This window comes from Denticeps clupeoides, chromosome 20, assembly GCF_900700375.1.
Source record: "Denticeps clupeoides chromosome 20, fDenClu1.1, whole genome shotgun sequence".
Taxonomy (NCBI): Eukaryota; Metazoa; Chordata; class Actinopteri; order Clupeiformes; family Denticipitidae; genus Denticeps; species Denticeps clupeoides.
In genome coordinates, this window is record NC_041726.1 from 1,843,865 (window position 1) to 1,864,770 (window position 20,906).

The following is a 20,906-nucleotide window of genomic DNA, read 5'->3' on the forward strand; positions in this document are numbered from 1 at the left end:
GATTTTTTGTGAGGTTGTCGCTTTTGCCATTTCAAGGGTTAATTTTTTTTTTTTTTGGCTCAGTGGATCAAGAAAATCAATTTTTGCCATTTGCAGTACAAATTAAATTCACAAAATGTCATCATAGACATCTGTAATATTAATGCAGATTTTCTTTTGGGGGACATAATACATAGATTTCTGCTATTTGTTAATTATTGCAGACATTGTACAGCTCCACACAACACATTATATAGCATTACATCCCAATATAATGATAGTAAAGGAATAGTAAAAAAGCATAACATTTAAGTCACGTGTGCATGTATAATCACGATAACGAATTCTGTAAATTCAGAGGGATCTGAGTCATTTGATATATTTAAAAAAAACTCCATGAGTCATTTTTGTTCAACTCTGTTTTTTCATAGATTTTCAATCAATTCATGATGATTAATCAGTAATAATAACTAGCAAGACAAGCAGTGGGTCAGTGGTGGCCTAGCGGTTAAGGAAGCCGCCCTGTAATCAGAAGGTTGCCAGTTCGATTCCCAATCTGCCAAGGTGCCACTGAGGTGCCACTGACCGTCCCCACACACTGCTCCCCGGGTGCCTGTCATGGCCGCCCACTGCTCACTCAGGGTGATGGTTAAATGCAGAGGGCAAATTTCACTGTGTGCACCGTGTGCTGTGCTGCTGGGTATCACATGTGACAATCACTTTCAAGCATTCCATGTACAGTACAGGCCAAACGTTCTGACACACCTTCTCATTCAACATGTTTTCTTTATCTTCATGACCATTTACGTTGGACCATTTACTGAAGGCATCAAAACTATGAATGAACACATATGGAGTTCTGTACTTAAGAACAAGGTGAAATAATATATTCTATAATATATTCTAGTTTCTTTGCTCTGATTACTGCTTTGCACACTCTTGGCATTCTCTCGATGAGCTTCAAGAGGTCTTCACCTGAAATGCTTCTCCAACAGTCTTGAAGGAGTTCCCAGAGGTGTTTAGCACTTGTTGGTCCAGCTCACCCCAAACCATCTGGATTGGGTTCAGCTCCGGTGACTGTGGAGGTCTCCAGGTCTCCACTTTTTGTTAAGTACAGAACTCCACACGTGTTCATTCATAGTTTTGATGCCTTCAGTGAGACTCTACCAACGTAAATGGTCATGAAGATAAAGAAAACACGTTGTCCAAACTTTTGGCCTGAACGGAGATTCGTGGCCCACGCAGCCGCGACATTCCGGTGTGGGAACATGAAGGGAACTCGAGAAAGGACAAATTAAAGGACCAGCAAATATTCCCCCGGTTTCCCCTCATTTCCGGGGCTCCCGTTCGGCTCCACTCGGAAGAGCCGCCGGCCGGCGCTGTTAATCTGTATGATCCAAGATGGAGGTCTGCTGACGGCTCCTGGCGTCGCGCAGTGCCGTGCAGACCCCGTCCCCGTGTCACCGCGGCGCGCCCGACCGACGGAGGGACGGATTTCGTTTCCTCCCCCCTCTTCCCCTCCCCATTTTCCTTCCTTCTCCCGGCACGCTTCGGTGGGAAGGGAACTTCGCGTCTCTCCGCACAGCCATGAGCTCGGGGGAAGGGGCCGAGGAGACGGGGAAGGACGCGGCCGACCTGGCGCCCTTCTTCAAGCCGGGTAAGAGCGCCGCCGACCGCGGTTCCCCCCCCCCGGACAGCCGCCCGGCGTGCGGCTTCCGATGCCGGAGTGGGTGGGGAGAGGACGCGCCACTACGGCCAATTAAAGGCAGCGAGCGCGGAGAGATGGGCGCCGGGGCGAGATAAGAATGCGAGCGGGTCTCGCCGCGGCGTTTCGGGACGAATTCGGCCCCGTTGTTTCCCCCACCCGCAAATGTCCGTCTCGGCGACGGAAAGAAAAGCCACTCCTCCGCGTTTAAAGCGGATGGCCGCCGTTAGCGGCGAAGCTAACTGGTCGCTAGCATTACGCCGCTAGCATTAGCCGGCCGCGTTTCTATCCAAGCAAAACAGCCGATTTCCCGTCAGACTAACATACCAAAAAAATAAACAAATACAGCACATTTCAGGGCGATTACTTTACTTTAAGTTCTCTTCTTTTTCTTTTTTTTTATTCGTGTGCTTTTCTGTCAGTACGAGAGCCGCTAAGATCCCTGTCATTTAAAAAAAAAAGCCACAAAAGAGTGAGAATTTGAATCGTGCGACGGGCTCGAACGTGGCCGCCGTAAACGTCCATTTATACCGACACGATCAGTTCTGGTGCGCACTTCACGGCGGCATTTCGCCTAATAATTTAGCCAGCGGCGTAAACAAAGCCATACGTTCCGTGTGAAATCTTATTCTGGGGAGGAGAAAAAAAAACATTTTTTTTAGCGCCGAAGCGCAGCGCGACACTGGCCGCCCGCACGATCGGGTTTAATTTTTTTTAATCGTTATTATTACAGACGCGACAATGCGCGATTTAAACAAATAAGGGGCGCGCCACGTTATAACGACAGAGGTGGGTGACGAGACGTAAAAGACGCCCGTCCCCGAGTTAGCCGGCCGGCTAGCGGCGCTAGCCGCGCAGCTAACTGCGCAAAATGGCTAAAGAAAAACGCCGCCTCGGCGCACCGGCGACACCCGTAACGTCTGTGGCGTGTTCGTTCCGAGTCTGAAATTGATTTATTTATTTTTTTCGTGCGACGGACGCGTTTTCACGCTTTCTTCCACGGGGGGCCTGCCGCGGTCCCCGGCTGCTAGCATTAGCATGTGGATGCTAACGCTGTGGCAGGGAAGGGCCATTTTCGGTGGCAGTTCGGGTTTTTTTTTTTGTTTTTTTTTACTTTTTAATCTTGCACGTGTGCAACGTTTGAAATGCATAGATTTTTTTTTAATAATCCGTTTCATCCAGACGTTGCTGTTCTACAGTTCAGTGGAATGAGGCAGTACACTAGCGACGCCGGGCATGAGAGCGACCCATCACAGTAATGACTTTTTGCATTGCAGTCTTTTCGTGACCCCCTTTTTTTTTTAAGACGGCAAGGGCCGATGCTCCAGTTTTCCTCTCCTGCGGATCCTTCACTTGTTACCTGGCCTGGTTATGTTGACGTGGTCCAAACTTAAAACGAGTGAAAGTTAAAAAGGCAAAATGTCAGAATGAGATTTCCGGTGGTCATGTGGTTTTTCATTGTCACATAATGCAGATGGCGAAACCACTTCCGGGAAGTGGCACTGTGGTCGCGCGGTCATGAAAGAAGGAATGAAAGAAAGAAAGAAAGTGAAGTGGTTGTCACTTGTGATACACAGCAGCACAGCACACGGTGCACACAGTGAAATTTGGCCTCTGCATTTAACCATCACCCTTAGTGAGCAGTGGGCAGCCATGACTGGCAAGCAGTGTGTGTGGACGGTGCTTTGCACAGTGGCACCTTCGCGGATCAGGATTCGAACCGGCAACCTTCTGATTATGGGGCTGCTTCCTTAACCGCTAGGCCACCACTGCATCACAATGTGCACAAAGGACAGTGTTGTGTATTTCATATTTACACCTCTTCTTCTTATTATTTTTTAAATTTAATTAAAGACTTAAAACAAAGCAAATGGATTTGGTGGTGGTCAGCATATTCCCATTTTGGAGTGCTCTGATCGGCACCCTGATAAACACCAGTGAATCAGCATCCTTCGTCTTAGGGATGGCGTTCCGAGGAGAGTCGTAATGCGGCCGGTGAACTACATGGTGGCTGGCGTCACGACGAGCCTGTTGATTGACGCCTGGAGTGGGAACGGGACTCGGTGACACAGTTTTGGTGAAGATCCTGACTGTGAAGGACAGGAAGAGGTCTCTTTTTAATGGCCACAGGCCTGAATAACTAGTGGAATTTTAGCATAATTAAGTCCTAATTAAGATTGAAGCCTTTTAAAATGACATGGTTGCAAAAACATGAGATTTTGAGACCTAGGTTTCCGTGGCCATAGCGGCATTATTAGAGACGTGAACTTGTTTCTGGTTGCGAAAAGGTAACAGTTGTCGATATTTAGCTTTAATAGATTTTTTGAACATCGAACAGCTTCACAGCCGGTTTAATGGATCTTGTGTAGACTTGGGTTTCGCATAAAGACCATCTTTTGTCAGGATATTTAGTTTTAATGCACCGGAGATGTGTATACGGTGGGTTAAAACTGTCACTAAATGCGCTCATGTCCCAAATGTAAGATCACATGCCGTCTTACTGCGTATTCTTAGACCTGGGAAGAGATCCATGGCTTAAAAGATTAGGCTGTTACGGTGTTTCTGTGTTACTGGCTGCTTCGCTGCATGTGTCGAAGCCGTGAAGTGGCGGTGTAAAAACGGCCCTTGTTATCATTCTTTATTTTCTTACTTTGAGAAAAATGTGCTTTTAAATAATGAACATGATCAGGGGATCGGCAGAGACGGTTACTCCCGTCTCTCTCTCGTCTCTTTATAGTGCGTATTAAAAACAGACGCCACCGTCCCCTTCAGGAAGTTGCCTCTCACTTCCTCTCTCGCCCGCTCGGAATACAGGGTCAGGTGGCTTTCTTTGTACGGACTGTTCGGTGGCGGCTCGTTTTATGGCTGCGCCGCACACCCATGGATTCTGTAGTTTCCTTTAAGAGCCTCGTAGTTGCAGGCCTTGATGGTTATCGATGTTGCTTGACGTAGACGAGGGGTTTTAATTAAAAGAGCATGAACACATGCAGGGATAAAAATAAATAAATAATAAAAAAACACCCGCATGAAGACTCAGCAAAAGGCTCCCTTAACCGAATAAGGGGTGCCCCAAAAGTACCCCAACGCCAACTTTGAAAATGAAGAAGAACAACTGATCATATTTTAATCACGATTTTGGCTGCCACGATTAAATTAAGATCTTGAGCCAGAAAATGTTGACAGGCTGGTTTTTAGTTCCAAAAATCTTAAAGCCTTGTTCACTTAATGTTTGTTTAAAATAAAATGACCAATAATCGTGATTAATTATCGTGAATACAATATTGATAAAATAATCGTGATTATCATTTTGGACTTAATTGTGCAGCCCTAATAAAAATAAATAAATAAATAAATGCAATTAAAACAGCTTCTTGAGTCAGTAGAAGAAATCAACTTGAAGTTTGATCAATACCAGAGTGTCTATAATGTATCAGTATAGAAATGATCATGATATATTGCCCTCCCAGTAAGGCGGGAAACACAGCTGTTATAACATTGCCCGCGATCATGATATTCTGCGATTCTCATTATGTTGCAGGACTCGTTACTAATGTGCTCGTGATATCTGTGTAGTTTTCATCCAAAACTAATGCCTCCCTTGTTTTTGACTTCCTTGTGCGCAGTTTTTGGGGTTTAAATGAGTCCGTATGTTGATAAATCTGGTGTTTAGAGGCAGCTCCTTGTCAGGCCTGAACAGCTTGACACACATATTGCATATTAATATTTGTTATATTTATCTCTTTGGTACTTTCGTATTTGACCGGTATGGGGCTTTTAATGGATCCAGTGTACCTTGGCTCTCTCTTTCACTCTTACTTCGTCATTGTGCTCTCTATGTTGTCACCATCATTCTCACTTCACTTTGACCGTACTTTTCATTCTTTTATTTTTCCTTCTTTCTTTGTCGCCGTCTCGCTTGCTCCTCTCGTCTTCTGGTTCTCACAGTGTGATGAGCAGAGGTCGCGTTGACCTACATTCGCTCGGCCCGGGACGGTGCACCCGATGCCCCTCTCTGCCGCCGCCCGGGCACGGCTTGACAAAACGCCACCTCGTTATTCAGCCACGACGCCAGGAGAGTTCGGGACGTGGCCGAAAAAGAGGGCCGAGGCGAGAAGTCCGGAGAAAACGGGAAAGAAAGATGTAGACGGTGCTGGGTTTATAGGTATGCAGGCTGGTTTGGGGGACCGTCTCAATGCATTAGCACTCGTTAGATTGCAGCGCACCCCAAATCGAACCAACGCCAGGGAGTTACTGCCCCGTTAATCCCAGGCACATGGGTTTTATGTACGTTTTAATAGCGGAACGGGCCATTTTGAGATCAGTTGGGACCATCCCGTGACAGTGGATGGGGTTGACGTGCTAACAGTGTTAAACCCGCTTGCGGCAGTTGAATCACTTCTTTACTTTGGGCGGGCCACTTCTGCTTCTCCAGACCAAACAGAAGCGAACGGAAAGACCCGGGGTCAAATGTGCTTACAAAAGGAAGTATAATTCCTCTGAGAAACGGGACTTTATTGTGGGACTTCTTGTTGTGTTTACTTAGGCCAAGTGGACAGGTGAACTATGACCCAGTGGTGGTGCTGGCCAGTATGTCGCTGAAGTATTATTACAGGTCCGATTGTCCTGGAACGTTCGGCCAGTCGGGATTTATAGATCCAGTCACCAGGAATCAGGTGCTGCGGAGTCTTTAAAAAGTCGGGTAAAGAGGCGAGGACGAAGACCTCCAGCTCCATCCTCCCCTAATGTGCCGCCGGGTGGAACATTCCAATGAGAGCAGTCTTAGTTATGACTTTATTTTGCAAATTCATTGCATTTACATTTACAGCATTTACCAGACGCCCTTATCCAGAGCGACTTACAACCAGTAGTTACAGGGACAGTCCCCCTGGAGACACACAGGGTTAAGTGTCTTGCTCAGGGACACAATGGTAGTAAGTGGGATTCGAACCTGGGTCTTCTGGTTCATAGGCGAGTGTGTTACCCAGTAGGCTACTACCACCTAGTAGTAGCCTCGTCATCCCGGCCCACTTCCTGTGTCCCAGCCTGCAGCTACGGCACAAAACCCTGTGGATTTGGCGGGCAGGCCTGGTGTGCGTGTTACTGTACCCTTTGTAGTTCTGCGTTGGTTCTAATCCCGCTGCACCCTTGACCGCTTTGAACTGCGCCCATTTTGTGTTCTGTGTTCTATTCGGTTTCCACCAACAGTGGTGGTTCAGACTGGACTTGGGCAAATGGGCTAATTACACGTCGATATGGTCCAGCGCAGTATAATTACACCGTATACTCCAGTATAGCGATGAGACTGGGCCATGGGAACGATGTTGGAATCCTAGTTTCCGGAACCTGCATCACCGTAGACATGCTAATGTTAAATAACCTCACAAAGTAAAATGTTCTTAATAGTGGGACCTCCTCCTCCTCCATAGAGGACATGAGTGGACATACGCTCCCATACCAACGCACAAGGCGCTCACAGTGTGTTGCTGCAGTGTAATAAATGAGTATAAAAAGTCTGTGTTATTACACAAACGGCCGTATAATTGAATTTTTGTGTATGGGGGGGGGGGGGGGGGGGGGGGGTACAGTTAATTGCACAGCAGTGCGAGGACGGGAGGCTGCGGCGGTTTGGTCATACACTGAGTCTATAGGGTGGTAGTAGCCTAGCAGGTATCACCGAACCAGAAGACCCAGGTTCAACCCCCACTTGCTACCATCGTGTCCCTGAGCAGGACACTTAAACCTGAGTGTCTCCAGGGGGGGACTGTCCCTGTAACTACTGATAGTAAGGCGCTCTGGATAAGGGCGTCTGGTAAATGCCGAAAATGTAATGCTGTGTGTGTGTGTGTGTATGTCCGCATTTTATGGTTTTGTTTTATTAGCGTATTGAGCGCCCCTGAAATCTCTGTGTCAATCAGTAACGACGCACTTTTTAGGTTTCTCTGTCTCTGTCGTCGTCTCTCTCCCTCCCTTCCTCCCAGAATGCTCTGCTCACACCTCAGTCACAGCTCATGTATGTCGGATGGATAAGTGAGCGTGAATTCGCTCATCCAGATAAGGGAGATTTTTCTCCCGAGTGTGTGTGTGTGGGGCGCACTCCTCGCGGATTTCGGGTGAACGGAGCAGCAGAGGTGGAGAGCGGGAATGTGGAAGAGCAGATAGAGAGGGATTACGCCCAGGAGATGGAGGGAATGAAAGTAGAACAGGAGGGGCGGGAGGGGGGCATTCTCCTTCTCTCGTCTTCAGTTCCCGGTCTGCCCTCCTTCCCTTTTGATTCATGCGTTTATAGTCTCCTCCTCAGACATGCAGAGCGGATTTTTCCTCCCTCTATTTGTGTGTGTGTGTGTGTGTGTGTGTGTGTGTGTGTGTGTGTGTGAGAGATGGGAACAGTCGTATTTTTCTACAGTCGGAACGCTACATGACATAATGGGGAACGTTTTTGTTACAAGCGACGTGGCACGACTGTAAATGATAAATTCCTGAAATAATCCGACATGGTTCCAGGACTGGAAATAAAACCCGGTCTGTCCCTTATTCTGGGTGCCCACCCAAGTATAGATTAAGTGGAAGTGAAGCGAAGCGAAGCGGAGCGATGGTCACTTGTGATACACAGCAGCACAGCACGCGGTGCGCACAGTGAAATGTGTCCTCTGCATTTAACCCATCACCCTGAGTGAGCAGTGGGCGGCCATGACAGGCGCCCGGGGAGCAGTGTGTGAGGACGGTGCTTTGCTCGGTGGCACTTTGGCGCATCGGGATTCAAACCGGCAACCTTCTGATTACGGGGCCGCTTCCTTAACCGCTAGGCCACAACTGACCCTTTTTAAAAAAAAAAAAAAATATTTATAGATCACCCTGTCATGGCCTCATACTTAAGGATTTGATTGTCTGCGCTCACTGTTTCCCTTGTCTGCTCACCCGTCCAGTGTGTGTGTGTGTGTGTGTGTGTGTGTGTAGCTCCCTTCCTTTGCTCTTCGTATCCTCGGCGCGTCCAGCGCCTGCGGTGCTCGGGGTTGAACAGTCCGGGCCTGGCCGCGTGTCTGTCTGTCTGCGGCGTCCCCTCTAGTATCTGCACCGTGAAGTAGGCCACCTCGTTAAACCTCATCTTATTACTCCCTGCCAAACCCTCTCCAGCTAAAAAAATAAATAAATAAGTCATTTGTTGCTAGGCAATGTGACCCTTGACCTCTCCTTATTGACCTAGATGTCTTGGTAAACACTTCCGAGCCTCTTGTCCAGAGCCCTCTGCTCTCAGGCTTTGTGTGAATAGACCAGAATGAAGACATTAGAGGGTGTCTTCACGAAACAGTGTAAAACCCACATATAAAACATAGAAATATGTAAATGTTTATTTAATACTTATATATATATATTTTTTTTATTGTAGAACAAAACTGAAGACACCGGACTGTGAAATAACACGCGTGCAGTTGTTCTGTAATAAACGGCAAACCAGAAACGGCAAACCAGGCAAAAACCAGCATTTTTACAGTCCTGGTTTCAGAGGTGACCTGAAAAGGCAGATTCATCAAAAATACTTCACGAAAAAAAAAAAAAGTTAAATATGTTTCTTTCATTGTATTGTTCAAAATAGCCTCCGTTCTCTATAAGTAGCTTCGTCCAAATATTTGACTGGTACTTTATAAAAAGTTCTTACTCATGTGTAACGTTCAACACCACGCTTGCTAGCAGTGTGATATATTACACACACACCTTACTGACCTGGAAAAAAAATGGGTCCTTTTTAACTAAAATAAAAACTACAGTAGTTTACCAGCTATGTATTTACACACATTTATATTTACAGCATTTACCAGACGCCCTCATCCAGAGCGACTTACAATCAGTAGTTACAGGGACAGTCCCCCCCTGGAGATACTCAGGGACACAATGGTAGTAAGTGGGGTTTGAACCTGGGTCTTCTGGTTCACAGGTGAGTGTCTTACCCACTAGGCTACTACCATCCCGGTAGTATATGGTTTAGTATAATAGTAATGGGTAATATATCGGCATCGGTACTCTGTGTTCTTAAAGTAATGAAACATATTCTTCCTTTGGGACCGTGTGTGGCATCTAGTGTTCTGGTGACATTGCAGGTTTCTGCAATGGGGTGGTAGTAGCCCAGTGGGTAACACACTCACCTATGAACCAGAAGACCCGGGTTCAAATCCCGCTGACTACCATTGTGTCCCTGAGCAAGACACTTAACCCTAAGTTGCTCCAGGGGGACTGTCCCTGTAACTACTGATTGTAAGTCGCTCTGGATAAGGGCGTCTGATAAATGCCGTAAATGTAGAAATGTAAATGTAAATGTAGGTTTCTGGCGAAAGTCATGCTACAGAACGAAGCGGGAACGGAATCTGTAGCGCCATGAATAATCGCATACTGGCCACTGAATTACGCAATACGTGGTTTTTGTTTCTTTAGAAATTCAGGTTCTTTGGTTTCCGGACGCCACCGCTGCCTGTGGCCGTTTCTCGTGCGTGTCTGGGTGCCGCCGCTCTGCGGAGACCTCCCAAAAATAGCCCCCGTGACGATCGAGAGTCTCAGGGGTCCGGGGTGTGTCTCGCCTCACGCTGCTGATGCATGCTGCAGCCGGAATGCGCGTTAGTGTCTTTTTAGTTCCGTCCCCAACGCAGTTTTTTTTGTAAAGGGAGGGCGGAGTCTCACATTATGGACTCGTCTGGATCGGTGTGAAAACGTCCCGCGTCCTCCTCTCGAACCCGTGACTCAGTGGTGACACCGCGTCTGCTCGGCTCTCACACGAGGGCCGAGTCTGTGCTCACAAAGGGCGGCCTTGTTTCACGTCGCGCTGCCCTTAACTAAACAAGGGCCTTCCGTTGCGGGGCGGGGCCGGCGGTGCCGGCGAGTCACCGGAGGGGCGTTCCGGCTCGGTGAGCGGGGGCTTTTTGCGGACGAGCGGTGTATTTCTGGCTTCGCACGTGTCCGACCCTTGACCCCTGCCCTGACTCGCGCCCAAAACGTCCACGGCGACGTCTGGAGTTTACCGGATGATTTAAAATCCGGCGTGCGTGGCGACGCGTCCCTTCCCTGGACGGTCATGCCATGCGTGTGTGCGGGGAGGAGACATCCGACCTGGACATCCGCGTTCCTTATTTGGCTCGGAATATTTGGCGCTGTCCCGGCGACGTGTTTACGTTAGCAGGGGCCGCGTCGCTAACCGTCCGTCCAGGCAGCGGGACGGTCGCGTTCTAACAGCGCGGGAATCTCACCGTCGCTGCAGCCGTCGGCCAGGCGGCTCAGGGCTTAAATGCCGTTGCAAGTTACGGGTAAATCCCGCGTTGACGCAAACGTGTGCCAGTTCGGCTTTGATCCCTGATCCACTTTGTCGGGTCGAAGGCCGCCGCGCCCGCACCTGGCGTGGCGACTCGTGCCGGGCCCGGCAGCACAGGTGTGAACTTGGCCGGATCGACCCGCGCTGCTGTCGAGAATTCCGATCCCTCCGCGGTTCTCTCCAGTCCACAGATTCCGGTGTTCCGTGTAGGTAGTAGCCTAGCGGGTAACACACTCGCCTATGAACCAGAAGACCCAGGTTCAAATCCCACTTACTACCATCGTGTCCCTGAGCAGGACACTTAACCCTGAGTGTCTCCAGGGGGACTGTCCCTGTAACTACTGATTGTAAGTCGCTCTGGATAAGGCAGTCTGGTAAATGCTGTAAATGTGTTAGCCGAGGTGTTTATTTGAATCATACGGTGTCCCTCGTAGGACTGCATAGTGGAACAATCCACTGGAAAGATATTCTAATCAATTCTAGTTTAGTTAAATTAATTTACTTCTTTAGCATAGCTGAGGGACACTCAGGTGGGGTTTGAGTCTCCCTCTTTCGCCATTTGGTCACCTCAGTCCTATATTTTGCAGTGTAAACGTGGTGTGACCGTCATTGGCAATGTACGTCAATGTTACATACAAACAAATGATTAATTGTGTTAATTTCAGTGTGTGTATGTGTTAATTTCATGCCATTCGTCATGGCAAGATCGCACAGATAAACTGCAATTTAGGGCTGGGTGATGGATTATGTAATACCGAAAATCACGTGGCGCATAAAATATGAGCGTAATCGATTGTGCAACGTCCTTCCATGCCACCCTGGCTCTGCATTGCTGGTGTATGGGGTGATGGGCGGGGCCGTTTAGCTACACGGCAGGGTTCGGGGGGGGTACTTGCAGACATTGTCACTGCGGCAGCGGAGGCCCCGGGGGGACTGGGGACAGCACTGCGAGGATGCCGTGTGGAGCAGCGGGTCTGCAGCTGGTGAGGGGCCGTGACATGCGGTACTTAAGAGGCGTGGCATAGGTGTAAAGGTAAAGGTCAGTAAAGGTAATAAGGCTTGCACACAGTGAGCCCATGATGGACTAGATGGCCACCAGGGGTTTATAGGCTAAACTATTATAGTTTATAGTGGACCCCGGCCACATCTAAAATAAAAAAGTGAAAGTGATTGTCACTTGTGATACACAGCAGCACAGCACACGGTGCACACAGTGAAATGTGTCCTCCGCATTTAACTCATGATGGACAAGATGGCCACCGGGGGTTTATAGGCTAAACTATTATAGTTTATAGTGGACCCCGGCCACATCTAAAATAAAAAAGTGAAAGTGATTGTCACTTGTGATACACAGCAGCACAGCACACGGTGCACACAGTGAAATGTGTCCTCCGCATTTAACTCATGATGGACAAGATGGCCACCGGGGGTTTATAGGCTAAACTATTATAGTTTATAGTGGACCCCGGCCACATCTAAAATAAAAAAGTGAAAGTGATTGTCACTTGTGATACACAGCAGCACAGCACACGGTGCACACAGTGAAATGTGTCCTCCGCATTTAACTCATGATGGACAAGATGGCCACCGGGGGTTTATAGGCTAAACTATTATAGTTTATAGTGGACCCCGGCCACATCTAAAATAAAAAAGTGAAAGTGATTGTCACTTGTGATACACAGCAGCACAGCACACGGTGCACACAGTAACATGTATCCTCTGCATTTAACCATCACCCTTGGTGAGCAGTGGGCACCATGAAAAGCCCGGGGTGCTTTGTTCAGTGGCACCTTGGCTGATCGGGATTCGAACCGGCAACCTTCCAATCGCGGGGCCGCTTCCTTAACCGCTAGGCCACCACTGCCCTCTGGGAGCCCCCTGGGGGTTTGGTGGTGGAACAGCACCCATGAAATTGAGTTTTGATTTCAGGCGCTTCTCTACATATATCTGTCTCTCTGATTCCTGATCAGAAAGAAGTGGTTAATTAGCCTGAGATGATTAGTCCCGCGATCAGTTTCCCTGCTCTCGTCCGTCACACATTTACACACACAAACACACGCAAAAGCAAAATGGGGCTACGACTGGCAGAAAGAGAACTGTTTTCATTCCCCCCTCCGCCTTGTCTCCTGTGGACGGGACGGTAGAATCCCTTCGCACGCCACGTCTCGTCCGCGGGAGACTGGTGCGGTCGGGATTATGTTTCCGCGAATGTAGTAAGCGCTGCTCTTTGATAAGCCTGCTTTCCACCGGGGGTTTCTTTCTTCTAACGGTTTCCTCTCTTCCCTCCCACGTCCTCTCTAGACTCCCTGCCTAAAAGTGAACCCAGAGGAGATGTGTCCAGTCAGATAACAGGTAGGAATCCAAAAAAGGAATCCGTCCATGTTTGCCCCTGACCAGGGCACCCACGGAGGATCGGCAGAAAGCCTCCGTCGAGGTTGCGGGTAATTTATGGCAAGTCTGATTTAGTCGTGCAATTTTTAACCAGTCTCGATTTATTGTGGATTTAAGCCAGTTGTCGACAGCAGCAAGAAACAACAGTCGGTTGCCAAAATATAACTATAAGCAAAATATTCAATTGGAATGTTGTTACTGATCAAACTCTTGGGTTCAAATTTTTTTTTTTTTTTTTTCAGCGGAACAGTTTTCCTATTCAAATAAGATCATTGTGAAGTGAAAATGGCGTTCAAATCACGGTCCAAGAGAGTGTGTGTGTGTGTGTGTGTGTGTGTGTGTGTGTTTTCCCCACCAAGATGCTGCATTGTTTTGCTGCTGAGCTGTAAGTTGGCCATCGAGTATATACGATGCTGTTCTCGACCGGGCCGACCGCTGCACTCTACCTGCGGAGCGATCGAGAACGTTTATCTGAAGGCCTTATTCGACCCTTGTCCCTGTACTGAATGCACCTCTTCTCTGCACTGGTCTTTCACGCTTGAAATATTTGTTTCTAATGTAGTATTTTAAATAGATTAATGACCAGGAATTATTTTTTATCATGTTAATGTAGTTCGAATGATGTGTGTCCCTTTGTTAGCACCCTTTGTTGATGAAATATTTCAGTGGCGATGTGTGTGTGAGACCCCCCATTCCTTCATTCCTCCATTGTTTACTCAGCTGAATGAGGCATCAGTGCGTGAAGGTGCATTGTGCGTTCTGTCTACCTATTGACAGGACAGGACGCACCCGTGGGCTCCGTCGTGAGACACAGTGGTCGTCTTATGTGGATCAAGCGCTGGGTGTTGCTGTGTTCTTCTTTTACTGACGTGCCAGATCAGTGATGTCAGTATGTGTGTAGTGGAGCAAAAAAATATATGTATATGTATGTATGTTTCCTTTAATGATGCATAACCAACACACTGTTATTTAAGCGTTAAACTTGCAAGTTTCTTTAATTGAGATATGGGGAGATATGTTTGGATATGGTTTTGGGCAGTAGAGGATCAATCCGTTTTTTTTTTTAATTCATTCATTCGTTCATTTAGAAATTAGAGCTCACGACTCACCTCATCTGTATTTTTTTTTCACCGTTCTCTCTCATTTCCTATTTGAAACGTATATTATTATTATTATTATTATTATTATTATACAGTTGCAGGAGAACCCTTCAGTCATATCGTAATTCTGAACACCAATCATTTTATTGGTCAGAAAACTGTGATGCAGGTGTTGACATTGTGCGTTTCCGAATATGACCATAAACCCGCTTTATCGTGCGTGGCCCGATCCTGCGACTCGGAGGTCCTCCTAATAGCGGGGCCTGTAATCCCGACCATTTCAACCTGGGCCGCTGTTCAGTCACCTCCCCGTCTTAAAAACAAATCTCTCAACTGCTGCTGTGAACGTTGGGAGTTTAAAAAAAAAAAAAAAAGACAGCGCTCCACATGCCTGCTTTCAAAAACCTGGCGGGAATCAGTCGCTGGGAGTTGATTGGTCCCCGCCTGCTTTCATTTGTTTTTTTTTGTTTTTTTAAAGTCACTCTGAAAATAACGTTCCAGCCATCCCTCCCCACAGATTTCCCGGTCTGGGCCCCTTCGAGAGACACACACACACACACACACACACTAAACGTTACTCATGGAGGGAGACTGGATTTCTCCTTTCAACTTAATAGCCCCCATGGCCGCGCACACGTGCAGTGGGCCGAGTTCAAAGCAAATTTGGGAGCGTGAGCGGAGGAAGTAGGTGGTGATGTGGGGAAGGCTGCCCGAAGAGGGTGCCAGCAGCCGTGTGCCGGTGGCGAGCGGATGGTGCGGATTCCTGGCCCTGCCTTGTTTGGCGAGTGTTGAACGGGAGGGATTTTTATCTGATGGGTGTCTGTCGTGACAACAAGACCTCCTACCGAGGTGAGCGTCACTTTTTCCACGTTTCGTTATGTTCCAGCCTTGTTCTAAAGTAGACTAAATTCATTTTTCCCCCTCAGAATTCCTCACACAACACCCCATTATGACAACATGAAAAAAGCTTACTTGAGGTCTTGGCAAATTTAATAAGATAAAAAACCTGAGAAATCACATGTACATGAGTGGTAGTGAACCACACTCGCCTATGAACCAGAAGACCCGAGTTCAAATCCCATTGTGTCCCTGAGCAAGACACTTAACCCTGAGTGTCTCCAAGGGGGGACTGTCCCTGTAACTACTGACTGTAAGGCGCTCTGGATAAGGGCTTCTGGTAAATGCTGCAAATGTAAATGAGCGTTCACAGCCTTTGCCATGAAATTCAAAACTGAGCTCAGGTCCCTCCTGTTTCTCCAGATCATCCTTGAGATGTTTCTGCAGCTTAATTGGAGTCCACCTGTGGAAAAACTGTTGATTGGACATGATTTGGAAAGACACACACCCGTCTATATTAGGCACAGTGGCCTCCATCATCCATTAAGTGGAAGAAGTTCGAATCCACCCCAACTGAGAGATCAGGGGAGAGGGACCTTAGTCAGGGCGGTGGCCAAGAACTCGACGGTCACTCTGTCAGAACTTCGAACACTCTGTGGACCGAGGAGAACCTTCTAGAAGGACAACCATCTCTGCATAAAACCACCAATCAGGCCTGTAGAGTGGCCAGAAGGAAGCCCCTCCTTAGTAAAAGGCAAATGGCACATGGAGTTTTCCAAAAGGCACCAGAACATCTTTCAGATCATAAGAAACTAAATTCCCTGGTCTCATGAGACCGAGATTAAGTGAAGTGATTGTCACATGTGATGCACAGCACATGGTGCACACAGTGAAATTTGTCCTCTGCATTTTATCCACCACCCGGAATGAGCAGTGGGCACCATGACAGGCGCCCGGGGAGCAGTGTGTGGGGACGTGCTTTGCTCAGTGGCACCTTGGCAACCTTCTGAATACGGGGCTGCTTCCTAAACCGCTGACCCCTTACCAGGCACCTCTCATCACCAGTCCAATGCCATCCCCACAGTGAAGCATGGTGGTGGCAGCATCATGCTGTGGGGATGTTATTTAGCTGCAGGAACTGGGGGACTAGTCAGGATAGAGGGAAATGATCATGTCTTTTGAGTGGCCCAGCCACAGCTTTATTTTTAATCCATTTTAGAATAAGTATTAACATAAATGTGGAAGAAGTGACTGAATGCTTTCAGGATGCGATACTGTATGCAAGGTGATTGTAATGGGTTATTCTTATTTACATGTAGACTTGGGCGATATTGCCTGAGAATAAAAGTGCGATATTTTTAAGATGCATCACAATACACATCATATATCTCATGAATTCACTATGTAAATTCTACATCCTTTTATTACATGAAATGATATCAGTATAATGAACTTATGTCTACTCTTACTTATCTCTGCGGGTTTGCTTTCCTCTGCTGGATAGATATTGATGCTCTGCGGTCTGAATTTTTATCTTCTGCATGTTGTGACTCATTTGATGTGCGACCAAAAGAGACAAGGCATCGCGTCAAGCTCTCAAACAAAGATGGAGGTGAGGAGGATTTTAAAGCCGTGGTCTTTGAGTGGATTGCAGCGAATTCAGCCGTATCAAACGGGGAAAAAAATGCTCCTTGGTTCTCAAATTGGTGGTACTTGAGCTCCCTCTAGCGATATTGGCCCGGAAATTCTGAGATTTATTGTTCACATTTAGAGCTGCTGTGTTGTCCCTACTGCAGTATTGAAAGTGGGCAAAGGTCTATAACAAATAATTCCCCGAGTTGTCCAGTTAAATCTCTTTTAATGTTGATCGTAATGGTGATTCTTGGAAAGTCGAATATTTTCTGAGGTGGTGCTCTTTGTGAAAAGTGTGTGTGTGTGTGTGTGTGTGTGTGTGTGTGTGTGTGTGTGTGTGTGTGTGTGTGTGTATATACACACACACACATTTGGAATCCTGCTTTCCTGCTTTTAAATGTTTTGTTTATTTTAATTAATTTTGGAGTTCATAAAGATGCAAGAACAAGTTTGTTCTATACTCAGTCGTGCCATTCTAAATCAGTTTATTTATGCATCTCTTACACATTATTAAACCCAACAGGGAAACCATACATCTAGCAGAGGCATTGCTGAACACTTTGTTTCGTGCCTAAGAGCCATACGTTTCCGGAATTTAATTTCTGTCGCGTCTCGGTGACCTGCTCCTTCCGAGGATCTAATACGATCAGACTCGCGCTAATCAGCATTGCACGACCAATTAACCAGAACAAATGATGTTAATTTACGACATCCGTGCATGCTCATTCGGGTGACCCTCAGCGCTTCCCCCCCCCTCCCTTCTCTGCCCCCAACCTTACTGGATGCTCAGTGGGGTTTTTAGACCCACTCAGTGGTAATGAATCTGTAGCGTGATATCAGGCGTTTGGCGACACGCGTAACGTACTCAGTACAGGATTGTTCTGTGTGGTAATCCTGGGTCGGCCGGATGTAATGGGTCTTTGGGAAGGCATCCAGCCATCCTCAGGCGTTGAGGTTGGAGGTCATTGCTGAGCGGGCAGTTTCGGTAATGGCCACATAACACTGTATCTGCCCTTCAGAGGAAGTTTCTCGTCCAATATAGCTTGGTCTCAGTGTGTGGGTTCAGAAGTTTCGCAGTGGCATTTTTACGTGTCTTTTCGCGAATGCATAATATTTTACGATGAAAGGCGGCTTACGTTGCTCTCTGAATCGCAGATGTGACCGTAGACGTGTGCTAGGAGAGAACATATGTCTGTTTTACTGGCCTCTGTCTGGTAGCTCCAGGGTCCTAACGCCCGCCGCTTCAGTGCTTAATTCCAAAGTCAAACGTTGCCCATTTGCACGAAATATGTTACTAAACAAACCGGCGTGTGTGTGTGTGTATGTATATATATATATATATTTGTTTAACTGGTTGTCTCCCACTAGAGACCCTTCTGTCCAACTTTGCTGTTCAATGGCGCTCGCATCTCGAAATGCCTGTGGAGCTTCGTCCGTTCTCGTGTTTTTCGAGCTTTATTGGCGGAGTTTCCCAGCAGCCCAACGGTATTTTACTGGGTCGGTAGTGTTTGGTGGCATGTTGAATACTCCTCCGAGGAGGAGGAGGCCGGTGGCCATTCTAATTTAAACAGTCCCGTTCTTTTTAATGCGCCTTCATCTGGCAAAACATTTTGCCGCGCTGAGACGCCGCTGGCCCGTATCGATCCCGTTTCCTCCGTCTCTCGACGTCTTCCCCTTCTCTTTCCCTCCGCCTCGGTTTTGCCAGTAATACAGGCTGCAGTTGTTTTTACTCTACCCTGTTATTAGGGGCCCGGATTCTTGGGGAGTCGGCCGAGGGAGTGGCGGCAGACTATGCCGAGCGAACAGCAGACAGGCGCGAGCACCGCAGAAAACGACACGGAGGGAGCAGGCTTTTTTATTTTTTTTATATTTTTATTTTAAATAGTTTTATTCTAAAGTCCGGCCTTGACCAGCTCTGGGAAGTCCAACTTTGATGTAAGGCCGGTGTATGTCATCTCCACCCAAATCCGCTGCTTACTCTCCTCCATGATGCACCACTCGATTGTGTACACACACACACACACACATACACTAACACACACAGCTGCTGGTAGGACGCCCTGTCCTGGCTTCCCACCGACCAGCCCAAGCTAACCTTGCATTATCTTGTCATTACCTCTCTTAGTCTATGTAGTCGGAGGTGAGCGAAAGGTGCGCCAGCCAATCACAGTGCCCTGGCTCAGAAAAGAGGCGGAGCTGCCCCAGCATGCCAGGTAGAAGGAATGAAGAGTGTTTATTAGCAGCCGACAGGTTGAGGCAGGCCCACAGTGGACGTATGGAACACCTTTAAATAAATAAAATAAATAAATAAAAATTCCTCCTCTCTCTTGAGAGAGAGAGAGAGAGAGAGAGAGAGTAGCCATTATTTCTGTGATGAGAGTCATGGTGACACTCTCATTTATCACTGACTGTCCACCATGTCCAACCCACATTACGACTTGGACTGGATCTCTCATGATGGTAGCAGCAGGTTTCTTGTGTTCTCTCACATATCAGAAGACATTCTTGACGTTTCTTTTCTTCTCCACTGGCCTCTCTGATCAGCTTGTCCTTTTATTCTGCAAGTCCTGGCCGTCCATCACGTAGAACATAACTTGTAAGCTGTAATGAAAACTTTTGTGCGTTGCAGAGTTGTTGGATAGTTTCAGTCAGGCGGGGGCGCACCTATCAGAACATAGGATGTGCCTCCCTCTTCCCGGAACATGGTGAGTGTGCCTGTTTCCACGGCAACGGCACTGGTACAGAGCGCGTGAGTTATGGCTGTGCTACGGTCCCCAAATGTGGTGCAGGTGTTCGCGTGAGTGAACGCACGCTGAGGGGTTTATTTCCTGTTGCCCGTGGCTGCCGGATTTACGACAGCGCCATGCGACGCTGCGCTTTCACATCACGTCAAACGCGGCACATAGCCCGGCTCAAAAAACCGGCTCACCAATTCACTTAAAAATGATCACAATGTGCATTTTACGCACCATTTCTGGTTAGATTTAGTGAAATATCAACATGACAGCATATTGTGATACTTCACACGTTACCAATCATTGCTATCCTGGGCAAAATGTCACTCACTCCACCCCTAATATTCACTTTTAGGGGATAGACCATGTACATGGGCATAATCAACCAGTATAACAATAGCCGTTGAACGAGACATTTTCTTTCAGCTTAGAAAAAGTAGCGAACAATGGATCAGATGTCGATCAAGCATAAGTTTATCTAAACTGCATTTTACATGGTTACAGATGTGTGGGAGACCAACCTGCAGTCCTTCTAACAGATCTCCAGAAATCAACAGTGTTTCTGAAATCAAACTAAATAATTGTGACTTTCACTTTTGAATAATTACTTGATGTATGTATATTTTACATACTATGTTTTATGTTAAAGACATAAAAGTGTAATATTTGGTTAGGTTTGCAATATTTGCATATTGGTTTATTGTATACTTGCAACCTTTGCAGTACTGTGGTCTGTAGCAGTCGCCAAAGCATTTCACTGCATATCATACCGTGTATGACTGTGTATGTGACAAATAAAATTTTGAATGTTTTGCACTTTTATACAATCCTTCTCAGAATTGGAAACAAAATACATAAATCACTGATCACTGGTGTTCGATTTTGATGCCATTTGTATTCCTTTCAAAAATGGTTTATGGGTATCCATATGTGTTTGGGTGTGTGGGATGGAATGATGAGCACTCATGGCTCTTCTCCTCTCTCCACTCCTCTCTTTCCATCTGTTCTCTTTCTGACAACTGCTTACACACACAAACACACCACTCTTACAGGCTAATCCACGAGAACCCCAACACGCTTGGCCGAGATATTAGCGGGTCGGTCTGGGTGGACTAAAGAACGTGCTTTAATGCAACATGCAACGTAATGACAGGGCTTCAGACTTCCCTACCCTTATGTTTCTGTGTGTGTGCTGGTGGCGGAGGCAGCCGGTTGAACTGTTGCCACCGTGGCTG

General features: G+C 47.2%; 1 protein-coding gene across 1 annotated transcript in view; it reads left to right on the forward strand.

The window, feature by feature from the left end:
• The first annotated feature begins 1,374 nt into the window (after nt 1-1,374).
• The window catches only part of trioa (trio Rho guanine nucleotide exchange factor a), a 76,963-nt gene continuing 57,431 nt past the window's right edge, over nt 1,375-20,906 (forward strand). The window contains 2 exon segments of the mRNA XM_028963149.1: nt 1,375-1,636; nt 13,278-13,328. Of these exon segments, the coding sequence (XP_028818982.1) occupies nt 1,567-1,636; nt 13,278-13,328 (121 nt within the window). The 5' untranslated portion in view covers nt 1,375-1,566.